This window comes from Acinonyx jubatus, chromosome E2, assembly GCF_027475565.1.
Source record: "Acinonyx jubatus isolate Ajub_Pintada_27869175 chromosome E2, VMU_Ajub_asm_v1.0, whole genome shotgun sequence".
Classification (NCBI taxonomy): domain Eukaryota; kingdom Metazoa; phylum Chordata; class Mammalia; order Carnivora; family Felidae; genus Acinonyx; species Acinonyx jubatus.
The window spans coordinates 11,978,770-11,998,135 of NC_069396.1; the positions used below are offsets into that span (position 1 = coordinate 11,978,770).

The 19,366-nt window shown below is 40.3% G+C and overlaps 2 protein-coding genes across 5 annotated transcripts in view; one reads left to right on the forward strand and one right to left on the reverse strand.

The window, feature by feature from the left end:
• Positions 1-965: 965 nt before the first annotated feature.
• Positions 966-2,747, reverse strand: LOC106983424 (tigger transposable element-derived protein 1). Its single transcript, XM_015081624.1, has one exon. The coding sequence runs from the start codon at positions 2,745-2,747 to the stop codon at positions 966-968; it is 1,782 nt and encodes a 593-aa protein (XP_014937110.1).
• A 477-nt stretch (positions 2,748-3,224) lies between these two features.
• Positions 3,225-19,366, forward strand: part of CFDP1 (craniofacial development protein 1) — a 119,396-nt gene continuing 103,254 nt past the window's right edge. For 2 of the 4 annotated variants that reach the window (XM_015081629.3, XM_027076230.2), the window contains exons 1-4: positions 3,225-3,431; positions 12,533-12,650; positions 13,919-14,138; positions 14,676-14,803. In XM_015081629.3, the coding sequence (XP_014937115.2) occupies positions 3,368-3,431; positions 12,533-12,650; positions 13,919-14,138; positions 14,676-14,803 (530 nt within the window). In that variant the 5' untranslated portion in view covers positions 3,225-3,367. Of the gene's footprint in view, positions 3,432-9,243; positions 9,350-12,532; positions 12,651-13,918; positions 14,139-14,675; positions 14,804-19,366 lie in introns of those variants that run through there. The other 2 variants (XM_015081627.3, XM_053210834.1) reach the window with 2 other exon arrangements.

Sequence of the window (19,366 nt, forward strand, 5' to 3'; positions counted from 1 at the left end):
AGTAGAACCCAGTGAGTGATTCATCTCTTAGATATGACACCCAGAGCTCATCCCGAAAAGTGCCCTCCTTAATGCCTGTCACCCATTCACCATAATGTCCTTTTAATCACAGGTGTGTTCATCTATTTCTTAGATTAACTCTAGGACTGGGTGACTCAAACCCAGACTAGTATAGAGTAACAATGAAGAGCAATTTTCAGCTGAGAAAAACCCTAAACCTGAACAAAAGGATGTTAATTGTTGCTGTCTCCTGTGTATTTGTTTCTGATTACTGCTTCCCATAATTGGATTCTAATTAAGAAATATTTTTAATCTGATAAAATGATAGAGACCATAGGTGGCCGTACTTCCATGTGGATTAACTTGAAGGGTGCACGTGGGTGTTGTCTGAATTCTAGGATTCAGTTGATTCTCGTTCACAGTAGTTATGTTTATAAAGTCATCGTGCACATTCAGTTAGCAATACAGGGTTGGGTTCCTGTTAGTCTCCGGTCACAATCTTTTTTGTCAACTGATCAATACATAATCTTGTTTCATGTGTATTTCTGTTCAAGAACACCTTATTTAATACATCTTTCTCACAATAATTATGTGCAGTGTTTTTATATAATAAAACACGGTTTCAATTACAGCATTTTTGTATAACGTCCTCTACAATACTGAGATTGTATTACTTAACTCTTTTCCTCAGTCAGACACACACATGCAGTAATCATATGTAGTACATGTAGCAAACACACAGTATAACATACAATAGTCACATAAACACAGAGTACGTCAACACATACTGTATATTTCACAGTAATGCAAATAGAGTGTGGAAAACGTTAGAGATTTCATTAAAACATTAACTAAAATCTTACTGTTGATGGAACTGCAGGATGTGTGATGCTACAGCACACAGTGTGGTTAAACCTCTTGACCTTGGTTTGCCCCACGATAACCACGTGGGAGGTGGGTGGAGTTTATTCTGCAGAAGAGGAAGAGGGAAGCATGTCAACATTTGGCAGTTCAACCTCAGGAGTTTGCCTCTCGTGACTTGTTGATGGAGTCGGCGACTTTCCCTCCCAAACTGGCTCGAAAAGTTGGGTCAGCCTTGTCTGCTTAGTTTTTTGCCTCAAATCTTTAAGCATCTCGGCATAAGGGGCAAATGCTGTGGAGGTGAGGCGCTTAAATTTGAGGCTGCGATCAAGCATAGGGTCACACTCTATCATGTCATTGAAAATTCTTTCCAAGGCAGAATTCCATTCTGATATTTTGGTCGCTGTAAGAGGGTCAATTCTTGAAGTCTTAGGCTGACTATCATCGCCGTCCTCATCACTGCCGACCCCAATGCCTTGTTTTGCCATCTCATCCAGGTCTTCGTTGGTGGGTTCTACTGCCTTCTCTGCCAAAATTTCCTCCACGTCTTCCTCCTTCATGTCGTCAAAGCCTTCTCCACTTATTTGCCGTGCGATATGCATTATGTTTTCGACACTGTTCTTTATGCTTTCTGCAACACCTTCAAAGCCTTCGAAATTTTGCACACAGTCTGGCCAAACATTTTTCCAACAGCTATTGATAGTAGCTTGTTTGATGCTGCCCCAGGCTGTCCCAACATAATCAATAACGTTACATATGGTAACGGACTTCCAATAGTCCATCATGGTAGTTTCCTTGTTGGATTCGAGAGCCTGGAAACCTTTGCTATAAAGCTCCCTGGTATAGTGTGCCTTGAAAGCTTTTATTATACCCTGATCCAGGGGTTGGATGAGAGATGTAGTGTTTGGGGGCATGAAAAGAACTTCTACGTTGGGGTGGGCATTTTTGAGTTCTTCACAGCAATGGACTGGGGCGTTATCCAAAATTAATAAAACCTTGAAGGCAAGGTTTCTGCCCTGGAGATAGCATTCAACTTCTGGTACGAAGCAGTTGTGGAACCAGCTGGATGTCATCCACGCTTTTTTGTTCCATCTCCAATGGACAGGCATATGGTTGACGCTTTTCCCTTTAAGTGCTTGTGGATTCTGGGCTCTGTATACCATTAGAGGTTTGCACTTGAAGTCGCCCTTGGCATTAGTGCACAACAGCAAGGTTGCATAGTCTTGGAATGATTTAAAGCCAGGGGCTTTGCAGGCCATTTGTGTTATATAGGTTCTTTTGCCAACGTCCTTGTAAAATAAGCCAGTCTCATCAGCGTTGAAAACCTGCTCTTCCACGTATCCTTTGTCCTGTATAACACTCAGCAAATGTTTTTTAAATTCTTCTGCAGCCTCCCGATCTGCAGAACTTGCCTCACCTGCAAGTTTAACATTGTTCACACCATATCGCCTTTTGAAACGTGCAAGCCAGCCAGCGCTGGCGGAGAAAGGTTTAACGTTTTTCTGGCCTTGGGTTACATGACCGTAAATTTCTTTGGCTTTCAGCCTCACGACAATGCTGTCCACCACGCCTTTTTTATCGGTTGTCATCTCATGAATCCACAAATTTAGCCGCTTTTCCATCTTTTCCATAGCTTCCTCACGCACTATAGACGTTACTTTAGCACTTTCCGGAGCAGCCTCACGTACAGATCGGCGAATTTCCTTTTCCTTTTTCTTGATGTACCGGATTGTTGATTCATTAACATTGAACTCACGGCCAACAGCACTACAACTCATGCCTGAACGAAGCTTATCTAGCACACGTATTTTCTCCATAAGGCACATGACAGCCTTCTTGCGCTTAGGAGCACTAGGCACCACTTCACCACTACGCTTGGGGGTCATTTTTAACAGCAAAATCACCAACAAAAAAGCACGGAAACGCAAAAAACGTGGCACCAAATAGACTGCAGATAGGACAATTATTTACAGCATGAGAGATGAGGCAAGAAAGCCCATTGTCTGCCTTGTTCAACCTCTGCTAGTACACCGCACCGCTGGTTGACTCCAGCTTTTCATCCTCTGCGCATGTCCGCGAATAACCCCAGAAAGCACCGCGAATATTGATTTTGGGGTTACAGTAAGTTTAAGCAAGTAAGCGATTCGAAAATACCAAGCTGTAAATAACGAACGTCAACTGTAATACCACAGACATAAAATTTTGTTTAAGCACATTTATTAAATCAAAGCGTCCAGACAGTGCTGGAGACTACAAGTTCCATCAGGCACCGCTTCCACGCGGAGCCTGTGCTCCGTCAACCACCAACAGCAGCGCCAGGCGCTAGGCATGGGCCCGGAAGTGTCGCGATTGGACTACGTAGCCCTTTTTGCGCACGCGCACACGTTGTGGGGGCCGCCCCAGCCGCCGGCTCCCCCACCGCAGCTCTATGGTCTCTCCCTAGAGCTTTGCCGTTGGGGGCAGCTGCTGCGGTCCTGTGGCTTCGTCCGCCCGGTGCAGCAGCAACATGGAGGAATTCGATTCTGAAGACTTCTCCACCTCAGAGGAGGACGAAGACTACGTGCCGTCGGGTGAGCGTTTGGGCCGCAGGCGAGAGGAGGCTTGCCCCGCCCCGCGCTTCACGTGAGGCGTGTTTGGTCCGGCGTGCGTGGCCCGGGGCCCCCGGTGGCGCCGGTCTCGAGCGTCCCCACCGCGCGAGCCCCGCATCCTCGCCCGCGTGCTTTCTCCGCGCGGTGGTGCGGGGCCGAGACGCGTGCACGCGGGCGTCTCGCACTGCCACTGCCCGCGGCCTGGCTCGAGCCTCCGCCCCTTCCCGGAGCGCGGGAACCGGCACGTGAGCACCACCCTGATCTGGGGACGCTGGCGGTGGCTATCGGTACCCGCACCGCGCTAGTACTGAACTCCCGTGAAAGGCAGTGTGAGCGTAGGATGTTGTCGTCAGACCTTTCGTCCCGAGGGGCTTGCCAGCCGGCACCACGTCCAAGATAAATCTGTCTACTCTCTGCCCTTGCATGGGATCTAGTTATTAGAAAGTTCACGTATGATGCATTTTGTCCTTTTGCGACGTATACCTGTTACTCTCTTTTCAGCCCCCCACCTTCCTCTTTTTGGCGTAGGTTTGTCAAACTTAAAGGGGTCATTCGAACCTACCCCTTCCCAATCCTGCGCCTTCCCTCAGACTGCCCCATCTCATTGAAAGGATCTACCCACACAGTCGCTCCGATCAAACAAAACCCTTAGGACTCATCCATCCTTACTTTCTCTCCTGGTTCAAGCAGTCAATAAGTGCTGTTGTGTCTACGTGGAAAATCGTTTTCTGACCGCTTCCTCGCCAATCTCACTCACTGCTACCGAACTGCCATTCTTCGCTAGGATTAAGGCATAGCTTCCCAAGTGGTTTGCCCGATACCATTTCCATTCTTGTCCACCAACGTTGGTCTTGTGATGGCCAGAGTGGTTATCTGAAAGCTAGTTTTCGGTTTTTTTTTTAAATTTTTTTTTTCAACGTTTATTTATTTTTGGGACAGAGAGAGACAGAGCATGAACGGGGGAGGGGCAGAGAGAGAGGGAGACACAGAATCGGAAACAGGCTCCAGGCTCTGAGCCATCAGCCCAGAGCCTGACGCGGGGCTCGAAGTCCCGGCCCGCGAGATCGTGACCTGGCTGAAGTCGGACGCTTAACCGGCTGCGCCACCCAGGCGCCCCAAGCTAGTTTTCGTTTTAATGAAAGTTGTGCATCCATATAAACATAGTCAAATATTTCTAAAAGGCCTGTCTTGAAAACTAATGGTTCCCATCACCCTTCATCCCGCTTCATTCCCCCGCGGAAGAAACTGCTTTACAGTTTTTAATTTGGTATTTTCATTGTGTGTGGGCTTCACCCAGGCGCGGTAGGTCTTATTTCAATACCCTCTTACTTCTTCCCCCTCATTCCCAACACACACCCTTCCACCATCAGGCCCTCCCCAACTCCCCAGGCTGCCGTTGTTACCATGTCTAATTTTGGTTAGATCAGTATTCCATGTTTACATTTTTGTACTGACTGTGAACAACCCCAAGTTCAGCTCTGAACCAGGTGATAGATCCCGTGATTGCTTTTCCTACACTACTTGCTTTCTGTGGAGTTAATAATTGCCATTTTGCTGTTGCTTAGGTGTCTATGTCCTTACTATTAATTTGACCCTAAATTCTCCGAATTGTATAAAAATCATCTCCCAAGGTAATTCGATTCATTAAATAATCTTTTACTTTCATCTTGAAGTCCTGTCTTTGCCTTCTGACTTCGGCCTTGCCTTGGTTTTACCACTTTTAAACCTAGTATCTTTGTCACCATCACCCCTCTGGGTGTTCCATTCATCTATCTCCCTTTTCTGTTGGATTCTGTTTCTTGGGTCCTGTGTTGTCTTTTTTTCCTTAGCATGTTCCATCGAAATGAGAATAAATCCTCAACTACTTGAGCACGGATGATGCATAGTAGACATTCAGGTGTGAAAACAGTATTTCTAAAAATAATGATGTTACCCTAAGGCCTATTTGGTGCTTGTTTGGTATAGAATTCTGTTTTGTAATAATAATTCTAGGATTTATAATGATAGCTTTCAATTAGAATGTTAAAGGAGCTGCTTTATTGCTTTCTAACTTCCAGTGTTTCTATTAAGAAGTTTGTTTTGCTGATTTCTGCTCATATATGTAAGGTCTCTTTATCTCTAGAAGCTGATAGAACCTTGTCTTTGTTCCTGATTTTTCTGATATTTCACAGCGCTATAACTTGGTAGGAGTCTGTTTTCATCGATTGTGTTTGGCCTCTGGAACTTTTGGGGGGAGGTATTCTCCTTTCTTCATTTTATGTCATTTTTTGGAAAACTCATTATTCAGATGTTGAATCCTATGTTAGATCTTCTGTACTGGCCCTCTAATTTTTATCCCTTGACTATTTTCTAATCCTTGACTTTTTTCCACTTCATGGGAAATTCTCAGTATCTTCAACTCCTGTATTTTTTCCTTTCATATTTTTACATTTGAATAACTTGTTCCTCGAATAGTCCTTTTTTATAGCATCATGTTCTTGTTTCATAGTGCTGAGTCTTAGTGCTCTGTGGATATTAAAACTAATTTAAAATTTTTAATGTTTAACTTACATACAGTAAAATTTAGTCTTTTCAATGTACTGTTCTATCAGTTTTGATAAATGTTTAGAGTTGTGTGACCATCACCAGAATTAACAGTTCCAAGACCACCCTCACCCTTTCCTCTCCAAATAAAAGAGATTATGAGGGACACCTGGGTAGCTCAGTTGGTTAAGCGTCTGCCTCTTGATTTCTTCTCAGGTCATGATTTCACAGTTCATGGGATCTAGCCCCATGTTGGGCTCTGCACTGACAGCGTGGAGCCTGCTTCGGATTCTTCCTATGTTTTTCTTTCTGCCTCTTCACCCACTCACGTGTGTGCTTGTGTTCTCACTCTCTCAAAATAAATAAATTAAAAAGAGAGATCATGATGTCTGTATATAGAAGTCATTTTAGTTTTTCTTTTACAATAGGTATGCCTTTTGTTTCTTTTGCTTGCCCTTCTGCTCCTGATAAGACTTCAAGTATGATGTTGAGTAGGAGCAGTGAGAGTGAACGTCCTTGTTCCCATTTTAAGAGGAAATTATCAGTGTTTCACTAGTATGTTAGCTATACATTACACATGCCTTGTGTGTGTGCTTTAAGCACTTTATAGGGACTAACTCATTACTAGCTCAATCACATAACACTAATGAATATGTGCTGTTCTCCACGTTTTACAGACGAAGGAGTTGAAGCACAGAGAATTAAGCAAATTGCCCAAAGTTGTTCAGCTACAGAGTAGCTGAGGTAAGATTTGAACCCTGGCAGTCTGCATATACTGCTCCTTACAGATGCTTTTTATCAAGTTGAAGAAGTTGCCTTTACTTCTAATTTGCTGAGAAGTGAATTTTGTCATATGCTTTTCCTCTGTTGAAAAGATTATGTGTGATTTTTTTTTCTGCTAATATGGTGAGTTAGTGATTGATTTTTGAATTTTGAACAGCCTTTTATTTCTGGGATAAAACTCACTTGGTCATCATGTACAATTCTTTTAATACATTGCTGAATTTTATTTGCTTATATTTGTTGAGAATTTTCGCATTTGTTTATCAGGGATGTTGGTCTGTAGTTTTCTTGTAATTTCCTTGTCTTGTTTTAGTAGCAGGTATTGCTAGCCTCAGAGTGACGAAACATTTCTCTAAGGTGATTTTTATTCACCCTATATGTTTGCTTTTGGCTTTACTAGAAGATTTTCAGTGATTCATAGTTGTTCGGCTCAGATTTAAGCATGGGGGACTGAAAAGGTGATGGGGAGCTCTGTCTTTGGACAAGATGTATTCATTTTGTTCTTTATTATCTACAAGGATGTTATTTGCTTCTTACCCTTTTTTTCTTTTTTGTCATAGTAACTGCATGGGATTTGATCTTTTTGTGTGTATGTATAATTTAAAATTTGCTGATCTCTTATCAGTGAGATTGAGCGTCTTTTTGCATATGTAAGATCCAGAGTCATGTTTTTCTCCTTATCTGAGCTGTCTGCAACATTTACCCATTTTTAGGATGAAAAATAACCTTATATTACTATAAAAGGACATGAGCTTTGTAAAAAAAAATTAGAAAATTCAGGCAGTTAAGCATAAAAAAAATAGAATCATTACATTCCCACCACCCAGAGATTATCAGTATTAATCCTTTAGTGAACGCTGGTCTTTTTCTACACTCAGGTGTAGATATTTGTATTTTAACCCCAACCTGAAATCATATTTTTTCATGTTACTTTGTTATCTGCCCTTTTCAGTGAACAGTCTCTCCCTGTCCATTCCAGTAAACATTTGACACATCTTCACATACAGACTTTACTCAAATTTTCCCATTTGACCCAGAGTAGACTGTAGCTTGTTTATTCAAATCAGTTAGGTTCAGCGCTACCCATATCACCTAGTTGTCCCATCTTTTAAATTTGTTTTAATCTAGCATGCTCTGTAATGACATTGATTTGCTTAAGAGATCAAGCAGTGCGTCCTGCAGAATGTCTGTCCTGCAGAATGTCTTCTAGATTTGTTTGGTTGCTCCCTCCTGGTCTTTTAGGCTGTTCCTTTGTCCTTTGAATTTTCTGGAATTCTGAAATTCTGAAATTTCTGCAAGTTAGATCTAAATGCTGGGTGGGTTCAAATGAAGTATTTTTGGCTAGAATGCATCATAGATGACTGTGTGTTTCAAAATGCCTTAACATCAAAGACACACAATCCAGGTTGGTCACCTTAGTTGCAACTTCTGACTCCAGATGATGAGAGTCTGACCCCTCTATTGTGTAATTGTTTCTTTCCTTTAGGGCGCCTGGGTGGCTTAGTCACTTAAAGGTCCAGCTTTGGCTCAGGTCGTCATGTGACAGCCCCGTGAGTTCAAGCCTCGCGTTGGGCTCTGTGCTGACAGCTCAGAGCCTGGAGCCTGCTTCGGATTCTGTGTCTCCCTCTCTCTCTGCCCCTCCCTTGCTCCTGCTCTGTCTCTCTCTGTCTCAAAAATAAATAAAAACATTAAAAAATTTTTAAAAAAAATAAAAGAAATTGTTTCTTTCCTTCAAACTGAAGAATTCTGTGTCGTAATACACTTAACTGTTAAAACTGTGTGTTTTGAGAACATTACTTGATAATCTTTGCTTAAATTGCTATCATTACAGCGTGAGAAGTGATGTTTTTCTAATTCTGTGGTTTTTCTACATTTTTTAGTTAATGTTCTTCTGTGATGTATTGCTTTCTCTCATCAACTGGGACAGAATAAATGTTTGCTTCATTTTCCTTAATTATTAACTTCCAAAACAGGGAATAATTTTAATAGTAGCTTAAGTAGTACAAATCATTTTTTGTCTTAAAAATTTTTTTTTAATGTTTACTTATTTTTGAGAGAGAGACAGAGTGTGAGCCACGGCGGGGGGGCAGAGAGAGGGAGACACAGAACCCGAAGCAGGCTCCAGGCTCCGAGCTGTCAGCACAGAACCTGATGCGGAGCTTGAACTCACCGACCGAGATCATGACCTGAGCCTAATTGGACACCCAACCAACGGAGCCACCCAGGCATCCCTATTTTTTGTATTTTTTAAAAATATCATAAAGGGTGTACAGATTTTTATTGATTCACTATATGTACTCACACTTGTTCCTTTTAATGCTCAAGTCGTCACTTTGGCCACTAGAAGTTCTTTCAAGCTGGATCTTATATCCTTTAAATGTGACCCATTATTCTTAAGTAACTACTTTGCTTTCTGACACCGCAAGATGTCCCAGTTTCACCTTGTGCTTTCCTTCCCTCATACCTGAAATTGCCTGTTTTTTTCCAGGGAGCCCTTTTCATGATGGGTCATATCAAGGGATATAATCTGGACTCTGAATAGATGCCCATTGCTACCAGAGTGACATTGTTTCTGTGCCATTTCAGTGAACAGAGTAAGAAAATATTTATCTTAAAAAGAGTTAGAGTTCATACTAATGTTTTGTTTTTTTTTTTAATTTTTTTTCAACGTTTTTATTTATTTTTGGGACAGAGAGAGACAGAGCATGAACGGGGGAGGGGCAGAGAGAGAGGGAGACACAGAATCGGAAACAGGCTCCAGGCTCCGAGCCATCAGCCCAGAGCCTGACGCGGGGCTCGAACTCACGGACCGCGAGATGGTGACCTGGCTGAAGTCGGACGCTTAACCGACTGCGCCACCCAGGTGCCCCCATACTAATGTTTTTTAAAGATTTTATTTTTAAGTAATCTCTGCACCCAGTGTGGGCCTTGAACTTATAACCCCGAGATCAAGAGTCACATGCTCTACCTGCTGAGCCAGCCAGGTGCACCCTCATACTGGTATTTTTAATGCAGTTTTAACATTTGAATTTTCATCTGATTTCTTTGATTTTATAATTGTGCATCATTTCTCTTACTCTGAAGATCTGGATCCCTAACATGATCAGCATAATTACTTGCTTTAACCTACAACATGAAATAGGTTCAAAATACCAACATTGATGTTACTACACGGAATAGAGTTTTTTGTTTTGTTTTGTTTTTTGTTTTTTTGTTTGTTTTTTGTCTTCACGATGGATCTTGCTAAGGGTGTACAGTCAAAATACTGTGTTTCTGAAGTCCTTGGAATAAATCCTTTCTTTATCAGTTACGTTATCGTTTGGGTGTAGAGTTATTTATTCAAATAAGTATTTGTTTATTCCAACTGTTCTTAATTTAAGGGATTTTCAAAATTCTTCAGAAAGATAAACACAGAATTCTTGCTTTTACCCCTTGCTATCCCACTCTGTTCAACCCTAACCTTACAGGTACCTATTTTCATTAGTTTTTTTGTTTATCGATTTTTTTTGTTTATCGAGTTTTTTGTTGTTGTTGTTTTACAAATACAGTGCAGCTAGGTACCTAGCTAGCTTGTAGGTTTATGTTTTTTGCTGTAGTGATTTTACTGGGCTTTCAAGGGAAGCAAAATGACATTTGTGTGTTCAGACTGCTGTCTTAGGCTGGAACTCAGTCCTTTGTTCGTGAACCACTTTCACCTGTCACTTGGGGTCGAATGCACATTCTGCACATGAGAATGCTCACGTGATGGGCTGCTTCTCATCAGCTTTGTTCTGCTATTTGTAGTTTTCAAGAGTTTTTAAAGTTTTTCTTAATGTTTATTTATTTATTTTTAATATAATTTATTGACAAATTGGTTTCCATACGACACCCAGAGCTCATCCCAACAAGTGCCTTCCTCGATGCCCATCACCCACTTTCCCCTCTCCCCCACCCCCCATCAACCCTCAGTTTATTTTTCAGAGTGAGAGAGAGCATGGATGCATGCAAGCAGGGGAGGAGCAGAGAGAGAAGGAGGGAGAGAGTTCTAAGCTGGCTCTGCTCTGTCGTACTGTGAGATCATGACCTGAGCCAAAGTCGGACACTCAACTGACTGAGCCACCCAGGAATCCCTAGGTTTTTTTAAAGTGTTTTGAAAAATGCTGAAGTCATTATGTCGTGATGGGAATACGTTCTTTTATCTTTTTGAAGATTTTATAAAGGCTTTTTTTTTTCTTAGTGTGTTATCTCTGAATGAGTTTCATGTTTTCAGTCTTGCCTTTCATATTGGAGTCTTTCCTCAAATGTTTGGTGGTCCTTGGTTCTTTGTGAATGAAATATTTAAAAGCTGATTGGATGTACAGGAATATTTAAAACAGTACTATTTGTAATAGTCCCAAACTGGAAACAACCTCACTGTTCATCAATAGGAGAATGGATAAATACATCATGGTCCAGTCATGCAGTGAAACACTACTTCAGAATGGGAGTGAATAAACTGAGCTACAGTAGGTGACCTACACACAGCATGTTGAGTGAGAGAAGCTGGACACTCAGGAGTCAAATTGTAGGCTTCTGTTTGTTTAAGGGTGGAAACCAGGCAAACCTGATCTGTGATGTTAGGAGTCACGATGGTCCTTGGGACAGGGTGGTGGCCAATGCCTGGAACAGGGCACAAGGGGCCTTCTGGGATGCTGGTTCGTGTTCTGGTTTTTGAGCTAGGTCTGGTTATACAAGTGTGTTCTCTTTGTGTAATTTCATTGAGCTGTACAGTAGATTTGTGTGCTTTTCAGTGTGTGTGTTATGCTTCAAATAAAAGTTTACATGAAGTAAAAAAGAAAACTATTGAATCTCCATATGGATAGGATTTATTGACTGATGCCTATAGAGCGTGGTCATCCTGGGCATCCAGGTAACACCTTCTCGTTGGGAACCCTTGAATGTCAGTGTCTGAGGATGGGAACTGGACTTTTTTTTTTTTTTAATGTTTATTTACTGAGAGAACGTGTGCACGTGTGAGCAGGGGAAAAGCACAGAGGGAGAGAGAGAATCCCAAGCAGGCTCTGAGCCAGACACGGGGCTCAATCCATGAACTGTGGGATCGTGACCTGAGTTGAAATCAAGAGTTGGACACTAACTGACTGAGCTGCCTAGACATCCTAGACATGTTTGTTCTTTCTGCTGTGTCTACCTGGAAGTCTTTAGGCCTCTTTTTTGTCAAGGTCTCTTTTGATAATTTTTTTTTTTTTTTTTTTTTTTTTTGAGAGACAGAGCACAAGTGGGGGAGAGGCAGAGGGAAATGGAGACACAGAATCTGAAGTAGGTTTCAGGCTGTGAGCTGTCAGCACAGAGCCCAACATGGGGCTTGAATCCACTAACTGTGAGATGACCTGAGCTGAAGTCAGACGCTTAACCTACTGAGCCACCCAGGTGCCCCTCTTTTGATTACTTTTGAAAGATACCCAAGTTGTGGTGGGAACAGTAATTTCTTCTTTGAACAGTACAGTAGTAGAATTGGAATTTCTATTCATTCATTCATTCATTCATTCAGCAAAGACATAACAAACCAGATCTGTGTCCTCATGGTGTGGAGAGCATAACAGATATTGCAAACATCAAATATAAGCAGGTTGACTTATGGAGGGAAATATGGATGATCTGAAGGCCTAGAATAGGGAAGACTTCCCTAAGGAAATGATATTTCAGTTAGACCAAGAACAGAGGAAACTACTAGACTTTATTTTTAATGAAAATGTCTTGTCTCGATGTGTCTGACCACCCTATTATGTGTGTGATTTCAGGTGGAGAGTATAGTGAAGATGATGTAAATGAATTAGTGAAGGAAGATGAAGTGGATGGTGAAGAGCAGACACAGAAAACCAAAGGGAAAAAAAGAAAGGCTCAGAGCATTCCATCCAGGTGATGCTGCCCTCAAGGCCCTTGGAAGTCAGGGGCTGTTGTCACAGCTTTCCTGATGGCTGGGATTGGTCTGATGAGTTCTTACTACCAGGGTTTCTTATCTTTGTCTTTCCAACGGAAACATTTGGTGACATTTAGGATTAAACACAAAAGACCCCACAAAACAAAGAGTGGCATCCTCTGTGTATGGTTTCTTGTTTTCACTGTCTCACATCTTGGAGGTGATAGCACAGCAGTACAGTTACCTATACCTTCTTTTTAGTGACTGCATACTGTTACATTAGGTGGTTACACCTTGTTTTAAGCATTCCCTTATTGAAGGGCATTTAGGTTATACCTTGTCTTTCCTACAACAAACAAGACTGCAGTGAGTATTCTTTGTTACGTCTTTTTGTACAGGTACAAGTATATCTGTGAAACAGATCTGTAGAAGTAGAATCATTTGATCCAGGGTTTGTACAGTAAAAAAAAAATTTTAATAAATATTAGCAAATTGCATTCCATAGGCCTGCTAATGTATTACACCCCCGCCACCACCAAATTATGAAAATTTTGACAGGCTATTTAGCTCAGATAAGAGAATCTTCCATAGAAATCTTTTATCTCTCTTTGATTAGTATTTATATCTTTTTGGGCATTGAAGCAAAAAAGTAGATTATCATTTATAAAAAAGGAAAAAAGAATTTTCATAATGAAAATTGAAGTCAGAATAGTCTAAGAAGCAATTCACTCTTTTAGGTCTTGGGCCCAGTTCTCTGGTCCTTGAGTTTTTCTGTATGCCAGCTTTCATATTTTCAGGAAGTAGGAAAAAACATGGATTTTTTTTTTTTTTTTTTTTTTTACCTCCTGAGAACTCTAGGAAGAAACAGTGCCAATAAATTTGGTGCTCTCCTCAATAGAACATGTTCTCCAATTGGAGTATATGTTCTTGGAACACACTTCCTGGACAGATTGATTCTGTGAGGTGATTTTGGGTGTTTTCTTCATGAAAATAGCTGGTCCTGATTTAGAAGTAAATCACTATATTTTGAGTCTCAGTGTTTGGGGAAATTGCTAACTGTATGAGCTCAATTCTTTCCTTCCACAGAATCTCAGCTTACCTCCCCTGCCTTCCCCAGGGGGGTGGTGGGGTGTTAACCAGTAGTCCTCAGATTTTAAAGTTTTCTCGGATTTGCGACAGTATGTTTGGAATCGAGGAGGGGATAGCTGAAATAATTTCACATTATCTGTCTTGTCTTTCCTTTTCCTTGTGACTGTTGGTGATTTAGGAAGAGAAAACAAGGTGGCCTCTCATTAGCAGAAGAGGACGAGGAGGACGCCAACCAGGACTCCGAGGGAAGTAGCAGTGAGGACGGAGATGCAGCTGCGGAGCAGGAAAAGGACATTGGCTCAGACGACGCAAGGAGGAAGAAGGAGGATGAGCTCTGGGCCAGCTTCCTCAACGATGTAGGACCAAAGCCAAAAGTGCCCCCAAATACACAAGTTAAAGTAAGTCGATAGCCAAATGAGGTGTAAGCTTTCTGGAAATACCCTAAGTTCCCCGGATAGACTTTTTTTTCCAAACTGAGATTTGATGCTTACAGCAGAAGTCAGACCAGATGCCTTTTTTTTTTCCTTTTTTCCATTTACTTATTTTTGAGAGATTGAGAGAGGCAAACTGCAAGTGGGGGAGGGGCAGAGAGAGAGGGAGACACAGAATCCAAAGCAGGCTCCAAGCTGACAGCACAGAGCCCAATGCAGGGCTTGAACTCACAAACTGTGAGATCATGAGCTGAAGTTGAACACTCAACTGACTGAGCCACCCAGGCACCCTGTGACCGGATGCCTTTTAAAAAGAATTCTAAGCAAAAGGCAAAGCATTCCCTATGGTAGAAAAAGCAAGCCTTTCTAATCAAATACATTTCCAGTAGGTCTTCAGTTTGGAGGTGAAACATTTCAGAATAGCCCAAAATAGCATGTTGGGATGGTTCTTTTAGGTTTCATCCTTATGTGAAACTGTGATGGTATCTCTTACCTTTTTCATAGAGTGGAGGGAAGACTGAAGGGACGGGTTCAAGTAAATTGTTGGTCAGAGCAGAAGAGCTGGAGAAACCTAAAGAAACTGAAAAAGTTAAAATCACCAAGGTGTTTGATTTTGCTGGTGAAGAAGTCAGGTAAGGTGACCGTTACAGACTTTGAAACTAGTTTGTTTAAAAATGAGCATCTTTCTGAATGGTGTTAGACATCTGGCTTCATTCTACTCTATCATCATAATATTTTGGAAGAGTTTTGTTTTCCACTGCAGGAAAGTGGTGGTTCCATGAATTATCAGGGAACATGATGTAGTTGTAGGTATTGTGAAGTGTCTGAGAGAAAAAAAAAAAAAGAGTTAAGTATTTGGTTCCACTTATTGCCATGCCTTGTGACTTTGGCTGAGTCATTTTTCGCAAGAGTCATTTCTCCCATTTTCTCCCCAAAATTCATATTGGAAAAAAGAATTTGGCATTATTAGTTTTATAAATTGTGTGGAGCAGAACTTTTTATTTTTTTAAAAATATTTTTCCCCAACTTCTTCTGAAAGATTTCACACAGCATTATGCTACAAGAATTAGTATTACAATGAGTACCCGTATACCTATTATACACATTCACCACTTGTTAATGTGTGGCCTCTGTCTCCATCATCTAGATCTGTATTATTGTCTTTTTGTTTTGGCTGAACCATTTGAGAATTGCTTGTAGTCATCATGATGCTTCACTCTTAAATATGTCTGCACAGTTTCCTAAGAACGCGGGCATTCTTCTTCATGGTATAACATAACTGTTACATCCACTAAATTTCACATTAATGCACATTATTATCTAAATCTGTGGTGAAGGATGCTGATTTACAATTTTCAACTTGCTGCAGACCAATACTCTTATAAAACACAATAAAAAGGAATTGCTAGAAAAATAAATTTAAAAGATAGAGAAAATACAAGCCCAAATTTTTAACAATGAGATTCAACAGATACAAATATGCATTTCAATAAATATAGTCTAAGTGAACATCAGATAGGAATAGGAAGAGATTTATATAGTTCTGCATGCTGTTTATTGAAGGTGGGAGTATAAATAATTAGTACAGGGAATCACTGTTCTGTTTATACGTTTACATTATTCTATAATAAAAACAAAACAAAAAACCAGGAGTAAAATATCAGTTCTCAATACTTAACATCTAGATGCACACCTTGAATACATACTTGTATATATTAATTTTTAGTTTTTAATGTGACAAAATAGCTCATTTCTTTGTTAATTTATTGTGTCTATGATGGATACATGATCGCACTACTGGAGGATAATGGATATGTAAATTCTGTGGGGTTTTTTTTTTTTTATGTTTATTTTTGAGAGAGAGAGAGACAGCGTGAGTGGGGTAGGAGCAGAGAGAGAGGGAGACACAGAATCCGAAGCAGACTCTAGGCTCTGAGCTGTCAGCATAGAGCCCGACGCAAGTTTTGAACCCACATACTGTGAGATCATGGCCTGAGCCGAAGTTGGACGCTTAACCGACTGAGCCACCCAGGCGCCCTGTCTTTCTTTCTTTTTCTTAATAATCCTCATCATAAACCCATCTCACAGATATTCTCGTGAGGATGGAAATATAGATTTTAAAACTGTTTCAGTTAAGTTCAAGATTTTTATTTTTACTGTTACACAGAATGAAGTCAGTGATACTGTATTTTCAAAGTTTATCTTTAATGCTTCATCAGTAGCCGATTCCAACAATTTGTCCTGTCAGGTTATAATTAAATTTAAGTTATATTTCAGTGGAAAACAGGAATTCTGTATGCATGAATTCCCTGTGTCTGGCTGTTCTTTTGACAGAAAATGGAATTCAGAACTTTGAGTGAGACATGTTAATCTGTAGAAACTCTGTTCTTCCAGGCTTCTGGCTTTCGTTTTTATTTATAATTTATTTGCTACTGAAATCATGTTGAATCATTTCCTTGCATGGAAGTACTAAGATTATTAAAAATACAAAAGGTCAGACAAATAAGCCAAGTTATACTGTCTGATTGAGATCTTTAAAATTGGAGGCCAACTGGTGTTTTTCTTTTAAAGACACTAAGTTTATTCTGAACTCATCTTGTCAACAGCATTTTTCTCTTTCATAACCATTGTACCTCAGCACGCGATATAACATGTACATTTCCGGTCAGCTTTCAGCTTAACACATACAAAGACAGGCATTGAAAAAATGTAGTGCATTAGCCTTACATAATTTACAATTTTTACTGCTGTACTAAGAACAGTGGAGTTGTTTGTTTTGGTGGCAGGATTTTTCTCAGTGAAGGAAGCAGTGTGTTAATTTTATGTTCTAGCACAAGCTCCTCAATCTAATCTGTTCTCCTGTCTTGCAGCTGTGCCATTAGAACATACTCTTTGATACACTTAAATTCCAAATCACATTGTTAACAGTGCAATCTTAGTTTTATTATACAGACTGGTGTCAGTTAATGTTTGTCAACCAGAAACTGATAAAAGAATCCTTTGCATCACCCTCATGTTTAAATCACACATGTATCATAATTTTCATGTTAATAATAACCTGGCATTCTTCAAATGCATTGAAAAAACATTTTGCTAACTTTATTATCATTCTCACTATCATAAGCTAGATCTTGAAGCCTTCAAGCTGTGGTGTTATTGGAAAGTTGTACTTGAATCACCTTCTTTATCACAGATTCACCAAGCTTTCCAAGCAGACATCTTCCATAAAGTCTGACTGATGTCTTGGTGGTGGCTTATTCTTCTTTAGTTAACCAAAAGTGCTTCTTTCTCGGAGGACTACAATACACTAATTAACGTTAATGTATGGAATTTGGCACCTGTTTCTATTGGCTTTTTAGGTCAGTACTCTTTCTTTCAAAGAATTCTTTTGATTTTGGATTTATGATTTGTATATAAATACCAATGAAGTTTTGATGAATTCGTTGCCTCATTAGCCAGAACATCTGCAAAGAGCTCACTATGGTTTTAGCACTACATGATCAAAAACCAAACTCCGTGTATGAGTGCTCATAAAGTAAAAGCAGTTTGACCTTCCATTGGCCTTGTTTCTTTGGAATTGCTTCCATCATCACGTGGTTTACTACTGCTGCATTCAGAAAAGCTTTGTTTTCTTTAGAGAAATACCCAGGGAGGCTTGTTTTGCCATCACTACATTAGGATTAAGAAAATAATACTGATTTTACTTTCTTAATTTAATTATTTAAAAAAAATTTTTTTAAGGTTTATTCATTTTTCAGAGAAAGAGAAAGCCTGAGTGGGGGGAGGGGCAGAGAGAGAGGGAGACAAAAAAATCTGAAGCAGACTCCAGGCTCTGAGCTGTCAGCACAGAGCCCGAAGCGGGCCTTGAACCCACGAACTGTGAGATCAGGACCTGAGCCAAAGTTGGACGCTTAACTGACTGAGCCATCCAGGGGCCCCGTCTTAATTTAATTTTAAACTATAAATTTAAAAAGCCACACTCGGTTAACAATTAGAATGATTGTAAAAATAATTTATAAAAATAAATGCTTATGTTTTATCACATTTTGGGGTTTTGATAAAATAACCCTAAACTATCACACGCATTATAGTGTTGCACTGTGTGTGACTAATACACTGTCACATGTGACCACCTTGCGAGTTTGACAGTATCCAAATTGTTCTGTATTCATTGAGTCCACTAGTCGTGTCTTGAATATTGTGACATTGTCAGATTGCTAAACAAATTTTCAAATACTTACATTTTCTGTACCCATCTTGTATTGGACCAATAACAATTAGTTTTGTAGCCCACATTTTAAGTAGCTCTATATGCAATACTAAAGTTTTTTACCAGTTTTTCCAATGATAAATTCTTTTATAGCTGTATTTCTTGTTCAAGTCCAATATCTAATCCAAGATTACACTCTGCATTTAGTATTTTTAGTCTTTTCTTGTTAAGCCCTTTTTTTAAGCCTTTCATTTAAGTATTTCGTGACACTGGTATATAGAGTTGACCCTTGGACAACACAGGTTTGAGCTACATGGGTCTATTTGTAAGTAGATTTTTGTTTCCACTAAATACAGCACAGTACCATAAATGTATTTTCCTTATGATTTTCTTAGTAACATTTTCTTTTCTCTAGCTTAGTTTATTGTAAGAATACAGTATGTAATACATATGCAAAGTGTGTGTTAATTGTTTATGTTATCAGTAAGGTGTCTAGTTAACAGTAGCCTTTTAATGGTTAAGTTGGGGGCAGTCAAAAGTTACATGTGGATTTTGGACTATGTGGTGGGCAGGTAGCAGCACCCCTAACTGCTCCTTTTTCAAGGGTCGATTGTATGTTTTTTTGTTTTTGTTTTTTAATGTTTGTTTATTTTTGTGAGTGACAAACAGAGCGCAAGCCGGGGAGGGCAGAGAGAGAGGGGAACACAGAATCTAAGGCAGGCTCCACGCTCTGAGCTGTCAGCACAGAGCCCGACGCAGAGCTCAAACTCACGAACTGTGAGATCATGACCTGAGTGCATGCCAGACGCTTAACTGACTGAGCTACCCAGGCGCCCCAGCAATTGTATGTTTTTAAGAGTCCATCTGTTTTGCAGGATGGTCCTTAGTTTGGAATTTTGCATAGTTTACTCATGATAGGCTTCAGATTCATCACCTAGACAAAAATGCTAGGTGACGTTTTCTTTCTAGTACATCAATAACAGTA